This window comes from Lithobates pipiens, unplaced genomic scaffold (assembly GCF_037356315.1).
Source record: "Lithobates pipiens isolate NorthernLeopardFrog02 unplaced genomic scaffold, aLitPip1_a1.2 Scaffold_22, whole genome shotgun sequence".
NCBI lineage: Eukaryota > Metazoa > Chordata > Amphibia > Anura > Ranidae > Lithobates > Lithobates pipiens.
The window spans coordinates 317357783-317379843 of NW_027507784.1; the positions used below are offsets into that span (position 1 = coordinate 317357783).

At 43.0% G+C, this 22061-nt stretch overlaps 1 protein-coding gene across 1 annotated transcript in view; it reads right to left on the minus strand.

Moving 5' to 3' along the window:
* Positions 1 to 1113: 1113 nt before the first annotated feature.
* Positions 1114 to 22061, minus strand: part of SLC5A10 (solute carrier family 5 member 10) — a 217596-nt gene continuing 196648 nt past the window's right edge. Inside the window, exons 12-15 of the mRNA XM_077449433.1 lie at positions 11894 to 12062; positions 8977 to 9192; positions 5947 to 6055; positions 1114 to 1766 (exon numbers count right to left, since the gene is read on the minus strand). Coding sequence (XP_077305559.1) covers positions 1573 to 1766; positions 5947 to 6055; positions 8977 to 9192; positions 11894 to 12062 — 688 coding nt within the window. The 3' untranslated portion in view covers positions 1114 to 1572. The remainder of the gene's footprint in view (positions 1767 to 5946; positions 6056 to 8976; positions 9193 to 11893; positions 12063 to 22061) is intronic.

Here is a 22061-nt window from a genome sequence, read left to right on the forward strand (position 1 = left end):
GAAATCGTACCACATTCCTGTTCAAATCACATGCGATTCTTTTCAGTGAGATTCAAGCCCATTCATTTTGTATGGGCTCAAATCGCTATGCAAGGTATCGGTTTCGGGTATCGCAGCATTTGCATGAGTATGAGCACTCGTGTAAGTGCAACCCTAGTTAATGACAACTGTTAAAGCTGAACTCCAGCAAACAGCTATATGCACGGAAGAAATACATACAGGAGCTGTTTTGCCTTCCAGAGGGTATGTATATTTGTCCTAACAGTCTTAGATTTACACAGCTCTGCCCTACGGCACAACAAGCTAAATGGCACCACTTCCAGTTAAAGTGGACTTTCCATGCCAAACAGAAGGTTCCCTATTTTGCAAGCCCTTGGCGTCCTCAGCACGAATAGCTTTAAAAAGCCATCTGTAAATTAACCATTTTCCAAAAAAAATTAAAAATACCTCGGCCCTGGAGTTTTCACCACTTCAGGGAGGCGCAAGTTACATCACCATGCCTTCCAGCAGAGCTGGAAGTTCAAAGTTTCATGAGAATGCACTTCAGCCTATTGCCAGAATGAATTCCCATGCAATTTTGAGCTCCCAACTCTGCCAGAAGGCATGGTGGCATGGCCCCTGCCCCTTTGAAGCGTTGCAGATGGGTCAAGGACATTTTTTTTTTACTGTTTGTTTACAGGTGCCTTTTTAAAGCCATATGTGTTGGGGGGACTTTCAGTTTGGCATGGAAGGTCTTCTTTAAAGAATAGAGGGGTGTCCTATTTCCCCATCTTCTAGAAGGTGAAAGAGCAGCAGCAGACAGGTGAGGTCATCCCTCTGCCAAGTCTGCTCCCTCCTCCTGTCAGCGTTTTCCTAGTGTAAACATTTGCATGCAGCTCACCAGGTTCTCCACTACTTACAATGCTTGCATTTAAAAAAAAACACACATTTAATGATGTATTAGTGAAAACAGAGCTGCATTAATTTGTGTCTTTTATATCTGCCTTCTGTTCAGATTTTATAGAATGTTTTGCCCGAATGACTCAGCGATATTAAGAAATATTTGACGCCTGACAATTTCCTGAGCGTCATCCCTATAAAAGCCCCTTTTCATGATTAACGAGGAGAAGGCGGTTAATTTTATAACACATTTTACTCATTAATTGAACTTTATGACTTCACACATTCTCAGGAATGTCACCTTTCTGCCTGGTGGTCAGCCATTTTGTTTTGGCATGAAAACAGGTGTCATATGAGGTTTGGTTACCAGAGCCAAAACTACTTTGCCAGAGCATTTAAAAGTGTTGACATTATGGTTTTTGGTCCATGTTCTGGCAAATGAGTCAGCAGGCAAGTAAAGGAAATTAGAATATCCTGGATTGGCCCAGATACCAACTTTGCGGAAATGTGTCAAGTCCTTTTTCCCGTATGGAGGTCTTGTAGGCCTTGACAGTGAGATTGTAAACGTATAAAGTACGGTTCGCCATACATTTTTTTGGTATTTTTCTCAACTTTTTTGCTGCAAAGATGAATGTTATCAAGAGAATTCAATTTTAGGGCAGGCAAATGTGAACTGGAGTCATTCTCCTGATGTTATGCAAAATATGCATAGAAGAAAATGTTGACGCACATCAGAACGATGGCATTAATGCAGCACACCCGCGCCCAGAATGGGTCCTCCTTGATGCTTCTTTGCTGGGCAGAGCTGGGAGATTCCACAGTATCTTTGGGGGGGCTGCAGAGGGCACTGCTCCAGGACCTGCTCCGGGTGGAAGAGTTGGCTGGAGCTGGAAGTAAATATAGAAAACACCTTACTTAATATATATTTTACACTTAAAGTGGTTATAAACCTCAGATTTTAAATAAGAACAAACAATATGCCTCTATAGCAGACCTTGACACCCCAGATGTTTTGGAACTACATTTCCCATGATGCTCATGTACTCTGCAGTGTAGTTGAGCATCATGGGAAATGTAGTTCCAAAACATCTGGGGTGCCAAGTTTTGCCATCCACTGCTCTATAGTATGTACACAATCGAGCACTAAGTGTCATTTCTATTTGCTGCTTCATTCCTCTGCTATCTGTATGAGTCCATTTTTTTTTTACACCAAGAGAAAAATCGTGACATGGGAGGGATCTACAGCTGATTGGCTGCCTCAGCTCTGTTCCTTTGTGCTGTGAAAAGGGAGGGAGTCTCTTCTTCTTCAGAGCTCTCCTCACTGAGCCCTGCAAAGTGTAATCTCAGTTCTCCAACCCCCCTTTTTTTAACAGCTAAGACAAGCATTATAAGTCCTGGACTTTGAATGGCTATAGAGAAGAGCGGGCTGCAGATAAACAGGTTCAACTTATTTAGGAGGATTTATCTCATCTCTGTGCATCAACTGAGGCCAGTCACTCAACTGGGTATATGTAAGGGTTTATAACCACTTTAAATATTGAGATAATGGAACGTGGTACAATTTCAGATTTTTGAATGGTCTTCAACCACTTCCCGCCTGTAGGATGTCACATGACATCCTTAGGTTGAGGTGGTGATATCTGGATGATGTCTACAGCTAAAGGCAGTGATTCCCTCTAATATAAAAGCCATCCTAGCGGCTACTTAGCTGCTGGATTTCTTTTACAGGGAGCGGAAGGGAAAATACCCTCCCTCCCCTTTCCGGTGCCTTTCCAAGCTTTTCCGTGCAATCAGGAAGCCAGAGATCTGATTCGGCGGCCGTGCCAGATTACCCTCTCTATGGCCCTTGGAGGCCAAAAGCGACGTCATGACGTCACTTCCAGCTCTGGCAGGTGATTTCCCTGGAAAGCAGAGATGGAGTGTTTTTCATTTTGATCTTTCAGCTTCCTAATAAGGGAGGAGCTTTATACAATATTTATTTTTTACAAAAGTCATTAGTACATTCATGCATTTTACAAAACACATTTAAGTTTATAACATATAAATTATTTCTCTATACATTTGTAAGAATAATTAGTGAAATTGAGAATTTTCAGTGCAGCAATTGCCTGGCTTTCAGTCTGCATTTGTTTAATGAACATATCCTGCTGCCTTTTCTTACTAATGTGTATTTCTGCCGTGCTTTTCAATTACTCTGTCCAGACATGTACGGAGCTGTATTAAAAAGAAAGCGCAGGACATACATGACAGGGTGCAAGGGAATGACTGGGCTAAGAAAAAGCAGCGTGGGGGTGGTTTCTAGGATGCAGGCGTACTTACCCCATTGGTGGATGGTCACAAGGGGGGGAGGAGTGTGGTCCTTCTTCCATGTGCCAGGGTGGGGCAAGTTAGCAGTTGGGGGGCAGCAAGCGAGGAGAGACGTTCTCGCCCGCCCTCCCTAATAATAGATAGTGGTTTGGGTGGTAGTGTTGTCGTCACGGGGTGTGGCGTTGGGTCCTTGGCGACTGCTATATATATATATATGAAAATATATATGTAGAAATGCATGGGTCATTTGAAAATAGTTGGGACACATGCCAGAGATGGAGTCATTGTGTTTGGGCTGGTGTCAGTCCAGATTAATGGCTAACATGTGTTGGGGGTCTGTGGTCAGTTAGTGAGTCCTCGAGGCAAGTTTAGCGGCTGGGGACAGATGCTGACAAAGACGGGATCACAGGCTCAAAATAATAAGGGGTCGTCAGGGACCAGCCAAAAAGCACTTAGGGTCTTTTGGGTAACTGGAAGTTGTTACAAGTTTTGGTATTATTAAAATATTTAAAATATATTTTAGTTTTTTATTGTTATTTAAATAAAGGCCGTTGAGGCCGTTTTCATCCAAGCAGGTGTCCGAGTATTTATTTTAAGGTTAATAGTTAAGGTTTACATGTATTGTTGGGGAAGTAAGTTATCTGGCTACCCTAGTCATGGGATGTCATACAATGCTAGAGAACCGTCTGCAGAGAGCTCAGAGCTGAAAGGTATCACAGATCAGCAATAAACTCGGCCTGAAATAGACGTCTGAAGAGGAAAACACTGGAAAGGATTTGCAACTTATTAATAGCAGAGAGTGTAAGGTCAGTTGAAGATGTTATGGTTTCATACATTAAGAGCATATTCACACTTGTGTGTTGTGGTAAGGCTAAAACACACACGTTACAACACATGGCAATGCACCAGTTCTATGTGTGGTGGGTTGGAGTACCAATCATTGTGAATGGTACCCCAATACGTTGTACAGTAGAGCACTATGAGCCATAACGCTCCCCAATGCATATACTGTGAGTTGTGGTGTGCTACCTTGGCTAAAAAAAAACTCATGCACCCTTTTTCATCTGTTGTGGTTGTTATATTCATTCATTATAAATGAGCTGCCTTAACCCAACGCAGATTAATGTGTACCATAACGCACATTAACACACAACAGAACAAGTGTGAATGGGCTCTAAAGTGCATCTATAGCCCAAATCTTTTGTTTTTGATAGGGGAAGGATTAGAACGTCCCCTACTCTAAATATAGATATATATATATATCTATACACAGTATATATACACACACACACATGTATGTGTGTGTATATATATATATATATATATATATATATGTATATATATATATATATATACACAGTAAAACCTTGGTTTGAGAGTAACTTGGTTTGAGAGCGTTTTGCAAGATAAGCATTTTTTTATCAATTTTGACTTGATATACAAGTAGCGTTATGTCACAACTGAGTATAAAAGAGAAGAGAGGTGGCTCTCAGTCCCAGTTCACACTACAGCGACTTGGGATATTACTTGTAAGTCCTCAAGTCACCCCAAGTCACTGGACATAAGAAATGGCATAGAAGTGAATGAGAGCCATCTTAATGTACACTAATGAAGTCGCTCTGACTTCAGAAAAGGTTCCTGTATTACTTCAAGGTGACTTCGAGGTGACTTGTACCCATAGATTTCAATGGAAGTTGCCTCCAAGTCAGGTCTCTACCTATACTGAAGCGACTTTACAGGAAAAAGAAAATAATTTACCCAGGTACTTCCCACATTTACACAGGCAACCCCCTCCCTCCCACAGAGCTGATTATTCTGTGATTGGCCACAGCCAAAGTCACCTGTCCTGGATTATAAATTGCTCAAAGTCACGCTGAAGTCACCTCCAAATTTCCTTGCAAAGTCACCCTGTAAATCTGGTTGCCCCTGTGTGAACCGGCACTAAGTGTAGCAATATGGTTACATTTAATGAAGGTACAACATTTAGCAACATATTGCTACACTTAGAGGCGCCTCTCTTCTCTTTTATACTCTGTAGCTTCTGCTGGATTTTGCTTCTAATCCACTTGTGGAGACTTCCATTTGTTGATGGACATTTTATGGTTACACAACCTATCTATAATCTTTTTATATGGACTATAAACTGTAGGAACTATGAATAAATCGTTGTGAAACAAATCATGCGAGTTTCCATTATTACTTATGGGGAAATTCGCTTTGATATACAAGTGCTTTGGATTACAAGTATGTTTCTGGTATTAATTATCCTCGCAATTCAAGGTTTTACTGTATATATATAGATATATATATCTATATATAAAAATCTTTATTTCTATTGCAGATTTTCCCTCACTTCCTGTCTAGTGAAGCCATTGTCACTGAGCTAGAAATATTTCCCGTCACTTACTAACAGAGCTCCAGCAGAGTTTTTAGTCTCTCCCTACTCTATCCAAACTAAAAGGACCCTTTTTTTTTCCTCGCACCAAATTTGCCACGCATAGATGTGAACCAAAGCCATGGAATGCTATGCATGACCTGCGAATCTGTGTGTTCCTAAACGCATCAAACCCGCTGTAAATTCTCATCAGTGTGAACCCAGGCAAGTGTTATGAAACCCTGAAATTAAAATTGTCGCTGGTGCTGCAGAGCTCAGCATTTTTCGGGCTTGCTGTGTATTTTTCTTTCAATGCCTCACCCCTTTAGTAAACCAACCCCGCTTTTTATGTGTCAGCTTAACATAATGGAGAAAGGAAGACTTACCTTCACTGTCTCTGGGACCGGAGAGGCTCCGAGTAGACACTTTCCTAAGTGTGATTTCGGGTGGATGGTTTCTTCCACGCGGTATAGTCCACCAAGTGAGATTTTTCACCTGTCCAAAAAAGATGGCATTGCCTATTATAGTTATTACATTGTGTATGTTGAATTGCACCATAAACCGTGCCAGACCTTCAGAGCTTGTGCCATAAACGAGGGCTCCCTTGCGCATGCACGGAAGTTACATCATCGCCGGCTTCGGCCACTCATGTAGCCGGAGGCCCCGGACCCGGAAGAAAGACTGGGTGAAGATGGAAGCCGTGTCAGTGGTGACAACACATCACCGGAGAGCTTTGTTTTAAGGTAAGTCTTGCATAATGTGCTACAATGCGATGCATACTAGCACATTATGACGTTGCCTTACAGGGGACTTTTTTTTTTTTATTCATTTTACTACCGCTATAAGCAAAAGTATCTGCATGTAAAGAAGCCTTTTAATAATTACCTGTCTTGCCGCCTGTACCACCTTTGTCTGCTGTATTCAAGAAAACAGAGAAAATACCCTGTACTTTCAGGTATGGAGAAGGCTGTGACTAACACTATGTGAAAGCTCTAAGTCAGTCGGTGTTGTCACATGGGAAGTCCATAGTACTATGAAAGCTCCAGCTTTTCAGCTGAACAGCGTGAACACGGGAGAGTCGAAGAAAGGTAAGTATTTGCAGTATGTGCCTACAGTAAGTGGGCAAGGAACTGATGTTTAAACTCCATAATACAGCCCATAAACTTGCTGTGTCAGGTGTTACATTCTCTGGCTTCCTGGCTCACATTGACTCACTTCATCTCTTTCTATCGTGTTTCATAGACACAAATTGTATTTCTTGCATACTAATAACAGTTTAACATTTTTCCACATCCAGAAGACTTTTTGTATGATTCATGATAGCTAAATCATCTTGCAAAGACCAAGAAATTCTATTTTCCAGCTGGTGTGATTCACAAACTATTATCCTGAGTGTGGGAAGAGCCCCCTTCCGGGCACCGTAAAGCTAAGAGTCACATTCCACAATGACCTGTGAATTGCTCAGCTGATCCTCAACCATTTCCTCCCGACTAGAGAGCTATTAAGGTTGGGCTTGGCCTTTACTGATGCTGGGGACTACAAGTCCTCATGAAAGGACAGCTCTACCTTTTATCTAGATCGTCCTTTAAAGCTGAACTCCGTGTGGCCTAAAAATGTTCCCTTCTAGTGGGGCTGCGTTTTGCACTGCAAGGGTTAATTGCTTGTTTAGATCTAGGAGACCAGGTAAAACACCTGATCCTCTGCTCCTGTAGACTCCTCTGTGCTGCTAGACTGGTCCCCAGATCCTCTTCTCCACTATGCTCCGACGGTCTAAGGTCCTCTGACCTCATCAAGACTGATCCAGAGATGCCCCTTGGACATGAGAATGTCGAAGGACAGTCCACTGCCAAAGCATGGAGGAGAGTCGTCCGCCAGGGAAGCAGAGGATTAGGTAGGTAAAACTTGTAAGAGGGGCTTTGTGGTTGGCTGTATTTGACGCCAAGAGCACAAGTCTCTAACCCTGCTCCAGAGGCGTAACTAGAACCTTCAGGGCCCCAATGCAAGAAACCATCAACGATCGCAGCTACAGCAAAGTTAGAGAATCAATGTTTTCCATTGTTTACAATGTGTGGGGGCACAGTCTCTCCCCTCAGTGCAGGTGCGGTGTGGGGAATTCTGAAATTGGAATGCATTAGTGTCTTAATGACACTTCCCCGCACTGCTCTGCTGATGGGGAGGGAGTCGAGTGCCGGCAAAAGAGGCATTGAGTGCTATTTGCGGCACCAGTGCCAGGGGTTGCCTACCCCTGCCCTAGAGATAAGCAAATGGGTAACTAAGGCCCCTTTCATACTGGGGCATCGGCGGTAAAGCACAGCTATTGGTAGGCTACGCTTTACCGCCGTTTTTGCAGGGGTTTATAATGGCCCGCAAATTGGCATTGTATGATATGTTGGGAAATGGACTTTCTTCTTGATGTTACCATGTTAAGTAAATAGAAGCCTAGCTTTGGGCGATAGCCGCCGGGCTGACTCCTTGTATATTTGAACTTGTAGCCGTCTACTGAATATGTTCATCTCATGTTGTTCACTGTTTTTTTTCTACGAAAATGCTAATAAATATATTTTCAACACTAAAATGGCCCGCAAAAGCGCCGCGGCAGTGGTGCTTTGCCGGTGGTTCGGCAGCGTTGCCCATTCATGTCAATGGGTACACCGCTCCTTCACCGGTCCAAAGATGCTGCTTGCAGGATTTTTTTTAACATCCTGCCAGCGCATTGCCTCAGTGTGAAAACCCTCCGGCTTTCACACTGAGACTGCAGGAGAGCCATTTTCCTGATGCTTTACAGGCATTATTTTTAGCCCAAAAGCGCCTGAAAAATGCCTCAGTGTCAAAGGGGTCGAAGTGTTTTAGGTTTTCTTGAGTTGGGATTTATGCCATGCCCCCACTCCCTTGAGTGTTATCCACATGGTCTACTTTTGTCCCGATCCAATAATCTTCTCTGGGCAACTGTATGAAGAGATGTACCCATAGCAACATGGAGATGCAGATGTGCAAGATGAAGAGAAGTCAGCAGTGAGACGTTTGAAAGAAAGGCAGAGGGTGCTCCAGGCAGGGCTGAATGGTGATTATCACTTGAACAGGGCCAGTTATTGTTTGTTCAACATTATAGTGAATTTATCATGGGATACTTCATAATGGTTGCAGCATTTGTATAGAATTACAATGCCTTGCGTGGCATCAGTACTTTCTGAGACACAGGGAAGCAGTCTGCAAATCAGGAGTTTTGACTTCACTTAATGCATACTTGTTATAAGTCAGTGACATATAAGGTACAGCCAGGTAACTAGCATTTTCGGAAGGAAGTCAGCAATAGCCATCCTTGTATTCCCCTCATGACAGGTTTCCTTTAATCTCTGACAGAAATATAATCCTTCAAACCCATTATTCTGCAGTCATCTAGATATCAGTTGACTCACCTGTGAAGGCAGCGGAGGTTCTGAGAGGAGGCTGACCCCCACTACTATTGCCACTGTCAGTGCACATAGAACGATAGCGAAGTGAAGGTAATGAACATCCTTTAGTATCGACGGGCGCTCATCATAAACACCACAGCGAGGTATGGGGTATACAAACTCCAATATCATCCGAGCCAGACCCACCACCAGGCCAACCATTAGGCCCCAGAATGCTCCCTGTGAAGAAAGAAACAGGAAAACATTAGACACAGTATTCAGTTCCCTGAACTTAGAAATGTATTTTCAATGGTTTCTACATGTTAAAAAAACGTAAGAAAGGCTTAAAAAGTTAAACGGTACATTTATTTATACAGATCTCCCCACCAGAGCTAAAAGATGAAGGGGGATTTACTTTTAATTTACCATTACAACCACTGACCACCAATAAATGGGGGCATGTCATTGTACTACCACTGACTACTATGAGAGGGGGGAGGGCATGAAATAATACTGCCACTAACCACCAGTGAAAGGAGAGCATACAATTGTTCTGCCACTGACCACTAATGAAAAGAAGGGCATATAATAGGTACTGCCACTAAAGACCAATGAAAGGAAAAGTGCTGCCACTGACCACCAATATAGGTGGGCACACAACAGAACAACCATTGACCACCAAAGAAAGGGGGCATATACTGCCACTAAAGACCAGTGAAAGGAATACACTGACCACCAATGAAAGGTATCATATAATAGTGTAGAAGAAAGAAAGTGGCCACACACTTGACCGTGAAATTTGATCGACTGGAATCTTGCTTGTCGCATGCCAGACAGATGATACAGGACCAAAGTTAACGTTTTACACGGATATACCGTGCTTGTTCACAACATATATATCTGTATCATCTGTCTGGCATACAACAATAAAGATTCCTGTCAAGCAAACTTCTCGTTCCAGTGTGCAGCCACTTTCTTTCTTCAACACAATCCAGTTACGGTGGTGAGCCAGGGCGAGCACCTGGAGGGATATTTCACCTCGTTGGCCTGAGCGGTGCTTGCTTTGTGTTGTGGAACTAGGCATATAATAGTACTGCCACTGACCACCAATAAAAGGGGGGCATAGAATAATACTGCCACTGACCCCATATAAAGGTGGGCACACAGCAAAACAACCACTGACCACCAATAAAAAGGAGGGCATATAATAGTACTGCCACTGACCACCAATAAAAGGGGGGCATATATTAGTACCACCAGTGACCACCAATGAAAGGGGGGCATATAATAGTACTGCCACTGACCACCAATGAAAGGGGGCATATAATAGTACTGCCACTGACCACCAATGTAGGTGGGCACACAACAGAACAGCCACTAACCACCAATGTAGGTGGGCACACAACAAAATGACCACTCACCGCCAATGAAAAGAGGCATATAATAGCACTGCCACTGACCACCAATATAGGTGGGCACACAACAGAACAACCATTGACCACCAAAGAAAGGGGGCATATAATAGTACTGCCACTAAAGACCAGTGAAAGGAATATACTGGCCACCAATAAAAGGAAGGCATATAACAGTACTGCCACTGACCAACAATGACGGGGGGCATAGAATAGTACTGCTGCTGACCACCAATTAAAGGAGTGCATATAATAGTCCTGCCATTGACCACCAATATAGGTGGGCACACAGAAGAACACTAACCACCAATGAAAGGGGGGCTTTAATATCACAGATGCTGGGAGTTATTATTGCATTCACTGACATCAATGCTAAGAGTTTATCATTGCGTCTACTGACACGAGTGATGGGGCTTATTTTACCCCTTCTTTCACTCCAGTTTAACACCAGACCATGTTTTGTCTAAAACATAACAAATTATAGGGGGAAGGATGTTACGCTGTAAGCCATTCACCATGAAGCGACACCCAAAGGTGGCGGGCAGAGTGCCAACTTTTTTTAAGACGTCCCTTCAAATTTTTTTTCAAAGTTGACAACTATGGGAAGGGCATGTTATGATTTTTTAGGTCCTCAACAGCTGGAGGGCCGGATTTCGCTTCAGTCTTACTCAGAAACCTCCCTGACATGGCAGACGGCGCCATTTTTCATGTTTATGCTTTAGTCTTTTACGTTTCACTGTAATTATAGTTGAGATATCTTTCTTACAAAGCAGATTAATATCCAAACTGGAAAAGCTTTCGCTTGGCTGATTATGAACAACAATAGCTAGAATGACACAGAGAGGTGGCCACTCCTCTAGTCTGTCATTATTAGTTCTGAAAAGTGATTTTCCTGTCATTAATCACCCAAATCCCATTCATTGTAGCCGATGAACCTATTCCCTTGATCGGGCACAATAAGTGCACATTGTGTTGGATGGGCTTGTCTTATGGCATAATGTAGATATGTATACATGAAAGCAATATTAGATGTTATTTAAATGCAACTAGTGTAAGTGCCCTGATCTGGTATTCGTTTCTGCCATCCCATGTACAGCAGAGTTCAGACTGGAAGAGGAAGGGGCATAACTGGGAACCTGGTGCTGACAGGAGCAGTGGGAAAAGGAAAGTGCTCATCAGCCTGCTGAAGCTCCTTCCTTGTCCAGTCACAAGCTGGGGACCGGGAGGTTATCAGGCTGCACTACTTAACTGTAGTATTAAAAAGTCAAGTCACCAAGTAGCTGTGCTGTGTGGCAGGGCTAAGCAAATTTCAGAAATGAATGGACATAAATACAAATCCTTTGACAGGTAAAACAGCTCCCATATATGTAATATAAACATGTGTTCAAATGATGGTCTCCGGGTCCACTTTATTTTTGGGCCTGTGGCAGGAAATAATTTTGTCTTGCACCATGTACTGCATACCTGGATTCTGGACAACATGTTAAGCATTAAAACAAAAAACAGCACCAATGCAATGTGAGCTTTACCTGCTCGTTGGCTCTCTTCCAAAACACTGCCAAGACAAAGACGGCCGTGACAGGTGGGGCCAGGTAACTGGTGATGGATTGGATGTAAACATATAGCTGACCACTGTTGGCATTCTGCAGGATAGGGATCCAGACGACGCTCACTATCACAAGGACCACGGTCACTAATCTGTAGAGATAGGCACAAAATACATTTTCAGTATTTGGTTGAACACTGCCTAGTCCTTGCTAGCAATACCTGGATAAGATCCATGGACTGAGCATTTCTAGGAAGGATTTCGAATTAGAAGATTTGTCTCTGGTGGTTTGTAGCACTAGGGATGTTATGCCAGGTTCAGTATGGGAACAGATCATGGCTTTGCCCCTGTTGACTCACTGATAAGGATATCAGTGTTGTTGGGTCCCTCAATCATTTTAAAATGAATACACACATATCAGAAGCACTCAACATTTCCTTCTCAGAGGTGAAGCAAGCCCATCTCGACAATGCCTTTTCTAATGCTGGATGCACTACTTAAAAATAAAATAATTGAGGGTCCATAGTTCTAACAACCTATCTAAACTTTTTGAACTCAATTACCTCTACATATTACGGTCCATCAAACAGCACCTAACGTTCTGGTCAATTAAGAAACATATTTGGTTTGGTGCAATGTCTTTGTTTAAGATGACCATTTTGTCCAAATTTTTTATTTATTTCAAAGAGTACTTACCTGCAGTATGTACCCTGTGCCTTCTTCAAAACTTTACACGCCATGTTTTTCTGTTTGTCTAAAATACAATATCCTAGCAAAGTATAAGCAATCCATACGAATGGGTTTACCACATCTTGAACTAAAATTTAACTAAAACTATCTTAAAATTCAGCCCCGCTGAGTCACACAAATTATGGGTCTCCATGAAACATATCCTGGCCCTCATCCCAGTTACCTTTCTTCCATGGATTTAGCCTTGTCATCAAGAATATTCCAATCTGTGTGACTTCTTTAGATACTGTATGGTCTGGGATCTGGGATTCTTAACTCCATCGCCTGAGACTCTCCTCTTACCTTGGACCATAACCCCAATATTAGGTGTTAGAAGGCAACATGTTTTATTTCATAATACAAGATGATCTTTCCTCCAACATGCACTGTGCCTCCTATCTTTGTTGGCAAATGAACACCATCTCACAAGTGTTCTGCCACATTGCTTTGAAACCACCCTGAGACTCGCTCCCCTGGGCTACAGTATTTTCAATTATAAAAAAAGGTTGCAAATGAGGTAACACCAATGTCAATGTAAAAAAGAGAGAAAGACAAATAATTCCACAGTAGCGTACTAAATTAAACCAAAAAACTCCTAAATATTAACATTGTGAAATGATCAACATAAAACACCCACACATAATTAAAAGTGCCCATATGGCATATCCCAACATCATATATGCTCCAACATATGCAAATCAATATGGTAATACAGTCCAATTTAAAATGATGAAAAAATAGTGAAACTAAATCTTTTTATTCCACCAAAATCCTTCACCAAAGCGATGTGTGCCAATTCCACTCCCTTAATGCCGCGTACACACGGTCGGAGAATCCGTCGGAATGCGTCTTATCGGACCGTGTCGTCAGATAATCCGACTGTGTGTGTGGTATGCATCGGACTGATTCCGTCCGAATCTCCATCGGACCCAATTTTCCAACATGTTGGAAATATTTCCCGACCAACTGGGCCGGTCGGACATAATCCGATCATGTGTAGAGAATTTTGATCGGACCAAGTGCCACGCATGCTCAGATCAAATTCCTACATCAAAGCTATTGGCTACTAGCCTGAATCTAGTCCCATCGTAACGAAATTACGTCATCACGTTCTGAAAGATCGGATTTTTCGACAACTTAGTCCGACCGTGTGTATGCAACAGTTTCAGACACAATCCGTCAGACTAAATCTGACAGAGAAAATCCGACGGATTTGGTTGTGGAAATCTCCAACCATGTGTACAGGGGCTAAGAATAAAGCTCACCAGATGCTGTTGCCATTCACTCTTGTATCTGGCAAATATCGCCTTATTAGATGTTATTAAAGAGCAGCTTTTACACCCCAATCTCCATCCAGATTAATAAAGACACTCTCCACATGTGGGGATATAAATTGAGACAGAGCCTCCAATAATGTAAAAATACCTTTTAAGGTTTATTAAAAGTAATGCACTTACATCATAAAAGATTCAAAATTGCCTTGTTAAAATTCCAAACATGCTCAGTGTTGCAATCTCCTCATAGCTTCCTTTGTACACATGGAGTCATTGTCTCAGCGTTGCCATGTAGCCATGTTCCATCGCGTTTCATCACAGCGTATATATTTTTTGGATATGCCATATGGACACTTTTTATTATGGATGGATGTTTTATGTTGATCATTTCACAATGTTAATATTTAGGAGTATTGTAGATTAATTTAGTGCGCTACTGTGGAATTATTTGTCTCTCTTTTTTACATTGACATTTGTTTCACCTCATTTGCATGTTTATTGAATATTAAGTGGTAGCACAGACATGTGTTTTTTATTAGCGCAGTGCGTATATATATATATATATATATATATATATATATATATATATAAATTTATGACTATCTTTAAAAGCAGTGCTCCCTAACTCAAGGTCCTTTGTAAAGATGGAGTAGATATTTCACACATTATATCCCAGCTTTATAACAAACTTCTAATGCGCACGCTCCTTACACCCACATACTATACTAAAGATTGGGAAAGGAAACTATAAAACACTCTCCCTGAGACCGACTTGGGTAGAGACTTGACACATTTCACAAGTATTGCCAATTATATTCAAAAATTTTATTTTTAAATATTAACCTTATGGTATTGCTGTCTATGAATGTTATGTAGGATTTTTTACTCTATCTCCGATCAATGTTGGAGGTGCAGTAAGGAAGTGGGGACCACACTACACATCTGTATCAGTGATGTCAGTTTATCAACTATTTTGGACCTCAATTTCTGAGCTCTACCAATAAGTCACAGGCTCACCCCATCTCTGACCCTGGAGATTGCCTTACTATCGATCATACCTGAACCCATACGGACAGCATGTAAGTTATTAGCAGCTAAAGTCCTTGTTTTGAGATAGCCAAGATTCCCAATACCTAGAACCCCTGCTGAGTGGATAGCACGATCCAACCAAATAATGGGGATGGAAGAGCTCCCTGCCCTCCTACAAGACAGCCATTAGAAATGTTTAGCTGTTTGGAGTGCTTGAATCTATTACCTACACTCAGGGCACCATCAAACCAACCTTGGATAATAGCGACCAATTGATCACCTCTTGCATTACAAGAAATTCAATGGAGGAGGGAAGGCTTTGAGCAGAAGCCCCATTACCTCCTTTCACTCCCCTCCTCCTCCTTTGCCGCATCTTTTCCCAACTCTATCTCTGTCCTCTACCTTTTCATCTCAAGTGTCCTTCCCTCTTATTTCCCTCTCCCACACATGTCGCCTGGAGCCTTGGCCATATAATCCCATTTAATCATAAACATACACCAATGGGATAATGGATGATGCTATATCCACTTCACCTTTCTTTAGGATAATAATGCATAAGTGCATTATCCATTGGTTGACATTTCCTTCTGTAATATTCATGCCATGGTGGAGTGCACTGGGGGTCATGAGTTTCACCTGTTTCATTTCTCCATTCTGTACCTTGCAAACATTTCCATAAAAAAAAAACAGTTAAAAAAAATATATCAGGTGTCTCCTTACCTAGGATCCACTAACAGACATGGAGGTAACAGTAATGAAAATGTTCCTGCAATCATCATCACTAACAATCTAAGTAAAAAAGATTACAAGCCTACAAACGTACTGTCTTACTATCATACCCCTCAGCTTATAAATGCTTAGCTGATGGGTGCCCATCAGACATTTTGGTAAAGCACCCATGTGGCACAGTCCTACAAATGGCCCAACAGTCCTATATGCTACTGTTGTGGATTCTGTGAAGCTTGATCTCAAATGCCTTGTCTTCTTTTTAGGGTTCCAAGTCACAAAGTGCAATGACTTTGGAGAGGCATTTCTCAATCTGAAGGACATTAGGTAACATGTCAGGTGAGTCAAACTTCACATAGAATAAAGAGAATGCCAAACCCGTGGTAAAGCCCAAGACCTGACCTGCCAAACCAGGTCACGGAGCGATCCCCCACCATCTCTTAAATCTTTCTTCAAAACAAAATTCTGTACAGTCCTACTGTTCTAATCTCTTGAACGTTTAAAGCCCTTATAGTAGAGGCCCCCTTTGCCTTGGTACCACACTTTTTATCAAAAGATGGACTGAGTTGGATTTTATCCCTGGTCCAATGTTCTATATTTTCCCCAAGCTACTGTGTCTACTATTTAAAGTGTTAGTAAACGTCATCAATAAATTCCTTCTATTTGTTTCCTTTTGATCTGTATACTATTAAAAGTGTTTTGCTGTGTCTGTATAAGTGCAAAAAAAACTTGTTGATCCTGAAATGAGGGGAAGCTCTTCTGATTTTATCATCCAATCATGTGCAAGCTAAAATGCTGTTTTTATTTTCCTTGCATGTCCCCCTCAGATCTACAGCGACTTTACTTCTAAGTGCACTTTCAAGTGCACTTGCAGTGCAAAGTGGATTTTCCTTTAGTAAATAACCCCCATGGCGTGCCATGCACTATTGCCTGACCAAGAGGTTTATTGGGGACATTGCAGCGAATGTTTAGGGTTGCCAAGTGGAAAAAAGAGGTGAAAGGCACGTGATCAAATGCTTGGATCAAGATAATACAATTTATTCATATACAAATTAGATAAATGCATATAAAAATTTACGTATTCATGAAAGCAAGGTTACAAAATATACACATTAAAAATGAAAAATGAAAAATGAAAAGTTACAAGGGCAAGTGCAAGGCAAGTGCAAGGCAAGGCAAGTGCAAGTGCTCAAAGGTGGGCTGAATTTTTTTTTTTCTTATTTATTTTACCTTTTATTTTTACACTGTTCTTTTAAAGAAAAAAATTGTGTCAGTTTTATTCCTATTACAAGGAATGGAAACATCCCTTGTAATAGAAAAAAAGCATGACAGGACCTCTTAAATATAAGATCTGGGGTCAAAAAGAACTCAGATCCCATATTTACACTAAAATGTAACTTTAAAAAAATGTCCCTTTAAGAGCTATGGGCAGGAGTGACGTTTTGACGTTGCTTCCGCTTTGCAATGGTATGGAGACAGGTGGGGGCCATCTTCTCCTTACTCGCCTCTATACCCAGCAAGGGAGAAGATCCGATCGCCTCCACCTCTGCCGATGGCTCCGGTAAGCTGCGGAGGGCACCGGAGCATGGCGGCGGGGGCCTCTCCCGCCACTGATAAAAGTGATCTCACAACAAGTCCACCACAGAGACCACTATTATCGGAAAGCAGAAGAGGACACTGGGGTTATGGCAGCTAGCTGCTGCCATAACAATGATATTCCTCTTCAAAGTTAGGAAGTATATCGGTGTGCGGCGGTCCATAAGTGGTTAAGATGGCACTCATACCTAGATTGATTCCATGTTGGAACGTGTATGTGGCCATACACGTTTCAACATGGGATTAACCTAGGTATGAGTGCTTGCAAGCAAACCATCCATCACTGATCAAAATATCAAACTTTGTATGTGTGGTTGTTTGACTCAGAAATGGACTATTGGAGTTAATGTGAAATTAGAAAATCGAATGGTCATATATTTATATTGTTATGTAAATCTGCCATTCATTCATAGTCACCCAACTGAGCCAGAAGATTAGGAGCAGACATTTGGGTGATATAGGTCAGGCTGTACTGTATGTGTATTCTACAGGTAAATGGAGATAGGTGATATTAATGGCCTTTTCACTGCTAGTACAAATACAGAGGAATGAGGTGTGCACTCGTACAGGATTACACAGTGAGAACCTGTCAGGAATCACATAATGCTGCAAACGTCATTCGGTAATATCACTGTAATGTACTTGTTACAGGGGTGACATAGAACACGGTGCTGGGCAGTGTATGTACAGATGTATGTGGTGTTCCTGGACAAAGGAACATTCATTATATACAAGTGTTCTTATACTGTGATCCAGGGCCGCTGATAGGGCAGTACAAGCAGCCCTGTTGTACCGGGCCCAGCCAGCAGGGGGGGCCCGAGCAGATTTCTAGCTAAAAAAAACGAATTTGCTAAATAACTTTATTAACCTGCTCCCACTTGATTGGCAAGGTATATTGTACCTTCCTGGGCCCCATCAGGTTAATAGAGGGGCCCAGGAGGTGAGAGAAGAAGAGGGACTTTTTCTCCATTTTCGGGTGGAGGCATACAATCCCTGCTCTGCATCTGTGTACCTTGTGCTCACTGTATGCTTTCCTGGGCGGATGGATTCAATTGTAATGCGGCTCCCTTCCCTCAATAAGTGCCGTGCTGCTGCAGCCTGATGGAGAGACTGAACGAGAGAGTAATCCATATGCTGGTCCCACAGGCAAGCAATTCCCTTACACACATCACACACACTGACACACATCACACAGGCTGAGGCTTAGTCCCCTGACTCCCCATTGTGTGCTCATGGTCATTATGATGATCAAAGCACAGCAGGTTCTCTATGGCTCTGTCAGTGTAACATGACTGTGTGGTTGTGATTTTCATGGCTGTGCTGTGTGTTACAGACTATAACTCAGCACAGCCATAAGAAAGTCAGCAACACACAGCATGTTACACTGACAGAGCCATAGAGAACCTGCTGTGCCCTGATCATCATAGTGACCATGAGCACATAGTGAGATGCTACTTTACACATGTGATGGGGGAAGGGACAGTAAAAACACACAGCCAAGATGCATTTGTACCACCCCCAAATCACTCCCCTTTAAGAATTTTTCACCCAAGCCTTGCAATCAGGTCCGCCTGTCAGTTTTTCCTGTGGACCAGTGGGTGCAGTAGCTGTGTATGATGGGCACAGTGGCTGCGTTTGATGGCACAGTAGCTAAGTTTGATGGGCACAGTGGCGGCAATTGATGGCACAGTAGCTATGTTTGATGGCACAGTGGCGGAAATTGATGGGTACAGTAGCTACGTATGATGGCACAGTGGCGGCAATTGATGGCACAGTGGCAGCAATTGATGGGTACAGTAGCTGCGTATGATGGCACAGTAGCGGAAATTGATGGCACAGTAGCGGAAATTGATGGCACAGTGGCAGCAATTGATGGGTACAGTAGCTGCGTATGATGGCACAGTAGCGGAAATTGATGGCACAGTGGCGGCAATTGATGGGTACAGTAGCTGCGTATGATGGCACAGTAGCGGAAATTGATGGCACAGTGGCGGCAATTGATGGGTACAGTAGCTGCATATGATGTTCATATGATTTTCAGTTTGTTTGCGTCCCCCTCATAAATTTTGAGCATCGCCTGCCACTGATGTGGACCGATTGAAAGCCCCATGTAGGTCTACAGGAGTCCAGATATGAATTGACTTGTGTCCATTCAGGTAAAAAAATAAAATAATAGAATAATAATGGTTATTAAAGCGGAGTTCCACCCAAAAGTGGAACTTCTGCTCATCTTCTTCCTCCCCCCCTCCGGTGCCACAATTGGCACCTTTTGAGGGGGAAATGGGGGGGGGGGTATAGGGTATCAGCTATCCTTTTCCACTTTCAGGATTCCCTGCCACAGAGCTGTGATGTCACCGCGGGGCTCCCTCCTCCTCCTCTGGCCCCTGGGCCAAACGGGGAGAGAAGCGGGGCCTCGTGCATGTGCAGTAGGGTTTCCGGCGTGAAGCTGAAAGGCTACACTGCCGGGTTCCCTTACCCATAATGGTGGTGGAGCACCCAACAGCTGATGGAAACATCCGCTGCGGGTGTCGAGATCGTTGGACTCCAGGACAGGTAAGTGTCCATTTATTAAAAGCCAGCAGCTGCAGTATGTGTAGCTTCTGGCTTTTAATGTTTATTTTTTTGGGGGTGTAACACCACTTTAAAGGTTCACCTTTTGGAACATCTTACATGTTTCAGCTCCTGCCACCTTTCCCCCAGATTTTGTGACAGTATGGGGTCAAGGGCGGAGCCAGGGGTGGGGTTGTGGGCGGGACCAAGGGGCCCTGTCAGGTATGCTCTATGCGGCCCCATGATTTCTAACAGCGGCCCTGGAGGTGTGTATTCTTGATCTTGAGGCATAAAAGATGACACAAAACTGGACTGACCTGCTTTTGTGTCATACTTAATGATTACATTTTAAAAATCGTAAGCAATTTTGTACTTTTGAAACATAATTTTAATAATTGCACTTTAATGAATTCTAGCACATGTAAACACAAAAGAATACCCATTTTTTTTTAGGCTGGGTTCACACTGGAGCGGCTGCAGTGCAAATCACATGCGATCTCTGTGCGATGCGAGTTCAGCCATACAGATAGTATGGCTGAATTTGCATCGCACCCGGCCCCAAACTCGCACAGGACCCTGCAAACTCAGACAGGAATCGGATCGCATGGTGTGAACACCCATGCGATCCGATTCTGCTGTGGACCAAAAAAAGGGTCCCGTGCGAGTTTGGGCCGGGATGCGATGCGAATTCAGCCATACTATCTGTATACTATCTGTATGGCTGAACTCGCATCGCACAGAGATCGCATGTGATTTGCACTGCAGTGCGGTGCGAATCACATCCGGTTCTCGTAGCCGCAGCAGTGTGAACCCGGCCTAAAGATGTTGAACTAACATTACATTTCACTATGTATGGTCTGGGGAGGGGCAATGGGTGGGGCCAGGGGTGGGGCTGGAGGAGGGACTAGGGGCGCGGCCAGGGTGGAGCTGAAGGGGGGCCCCGTCAGGTAGGCTGTACGGGGCCCCGTGATTTCTATCAGCGGCCCTGCTGTGATCACATCCTAGATACACTGAAAGGATCCTTCACTACGATTGAAGAGGTCTTCCATTAAAAGGCAACTGTTATTTTTAAAGCAAACTGCCTACAGCTGGCTTCCTTCAGCAAATGCCAGCTGCTTGGCTGTTCTGCTGATGTGCTGTAATCAGTAGGGATGAGCAGGGAGTTTTCAGTAAAATATGCCAACCCTGTTATTACCTTGTAATGACATCATCGCTGTGCTGTACATAGACTATGCAGAGAGCCAATCAGTGGGAGAGACCCAGCAGGCTCCACGCACTACAGGCTCCCTGCAGAAAATTACAGGAAGGGGTGGAGACAAGACCAGCCACCCTGCACAAGGAGAGAGAGCAGCAGTGAGGTCTTTATAACAGGTCTTTATTACAGGAAGTCCCTGCACAGAGGGGAAGTCTCACACTGGATTACTGCACAGATCAGGAAGATATACACATGATGAATGTATTTAGACAATATTTGCTTATAGTTCAGCTTTAAAGGGTAAATGAGCTTTAAAGGGGTTGTAAAGCTTTGTTTTTTATTTTCTAAATAGGTTAAGCTAGTACATTGTTGGTTCACTTACCTTTTCCGTCCATTTCCCTTCTAAATGTTTTTTTGCTTTGTCTGAATTTCTCACTTCCTGTTTCTCCTCAGTAAACTTCACACCATCATCCGAGCGGTGTTTAGTCAGCCAGAACAGCTTACTGAACAGCTTACTGAGGAGGAACAGGAAGTGAGAAATTCAGATAAAGAAAAAAATAACATTTATAGTTTCATACAGTAGTTAGTAAGGTTGAATAAAGACCTGAGTGAGTGCCTACAATTGTCCCTATCCCTGTACATTGCACACTCACATTGGTTCCTGCCCTCAAGGAGCCCACAATCCAAGGTCCCCATTCATATACTAGGGCCAGAGGCCAGTTAGCCTACCTGCATGTCTTTGGAGTGTGGGAGGAAGCTGGAGTACCCGGAGGAAGCCCATGCAGGCACAGGGAGAACATGCAAACTCCAGGCATGGTAGTGTCATGGTTGGGATTCGAACCAGCGACCCTTTTTACTGCTAGATGAGAGTGCTAACCACAAAACCACTGTGCCGCCCTACATTTAGAAGGGAAATCGAAGGAAAAGGTAAGTGAACCAACAATACACTAGCTTAAAGGAACCTATTTAGAAAATAAAAAACAAAACTTTCCACCCCTTTAAGTTTGTGTTGATATCATTCAGAATTCATTGACAGGGGCATATGACCTGCA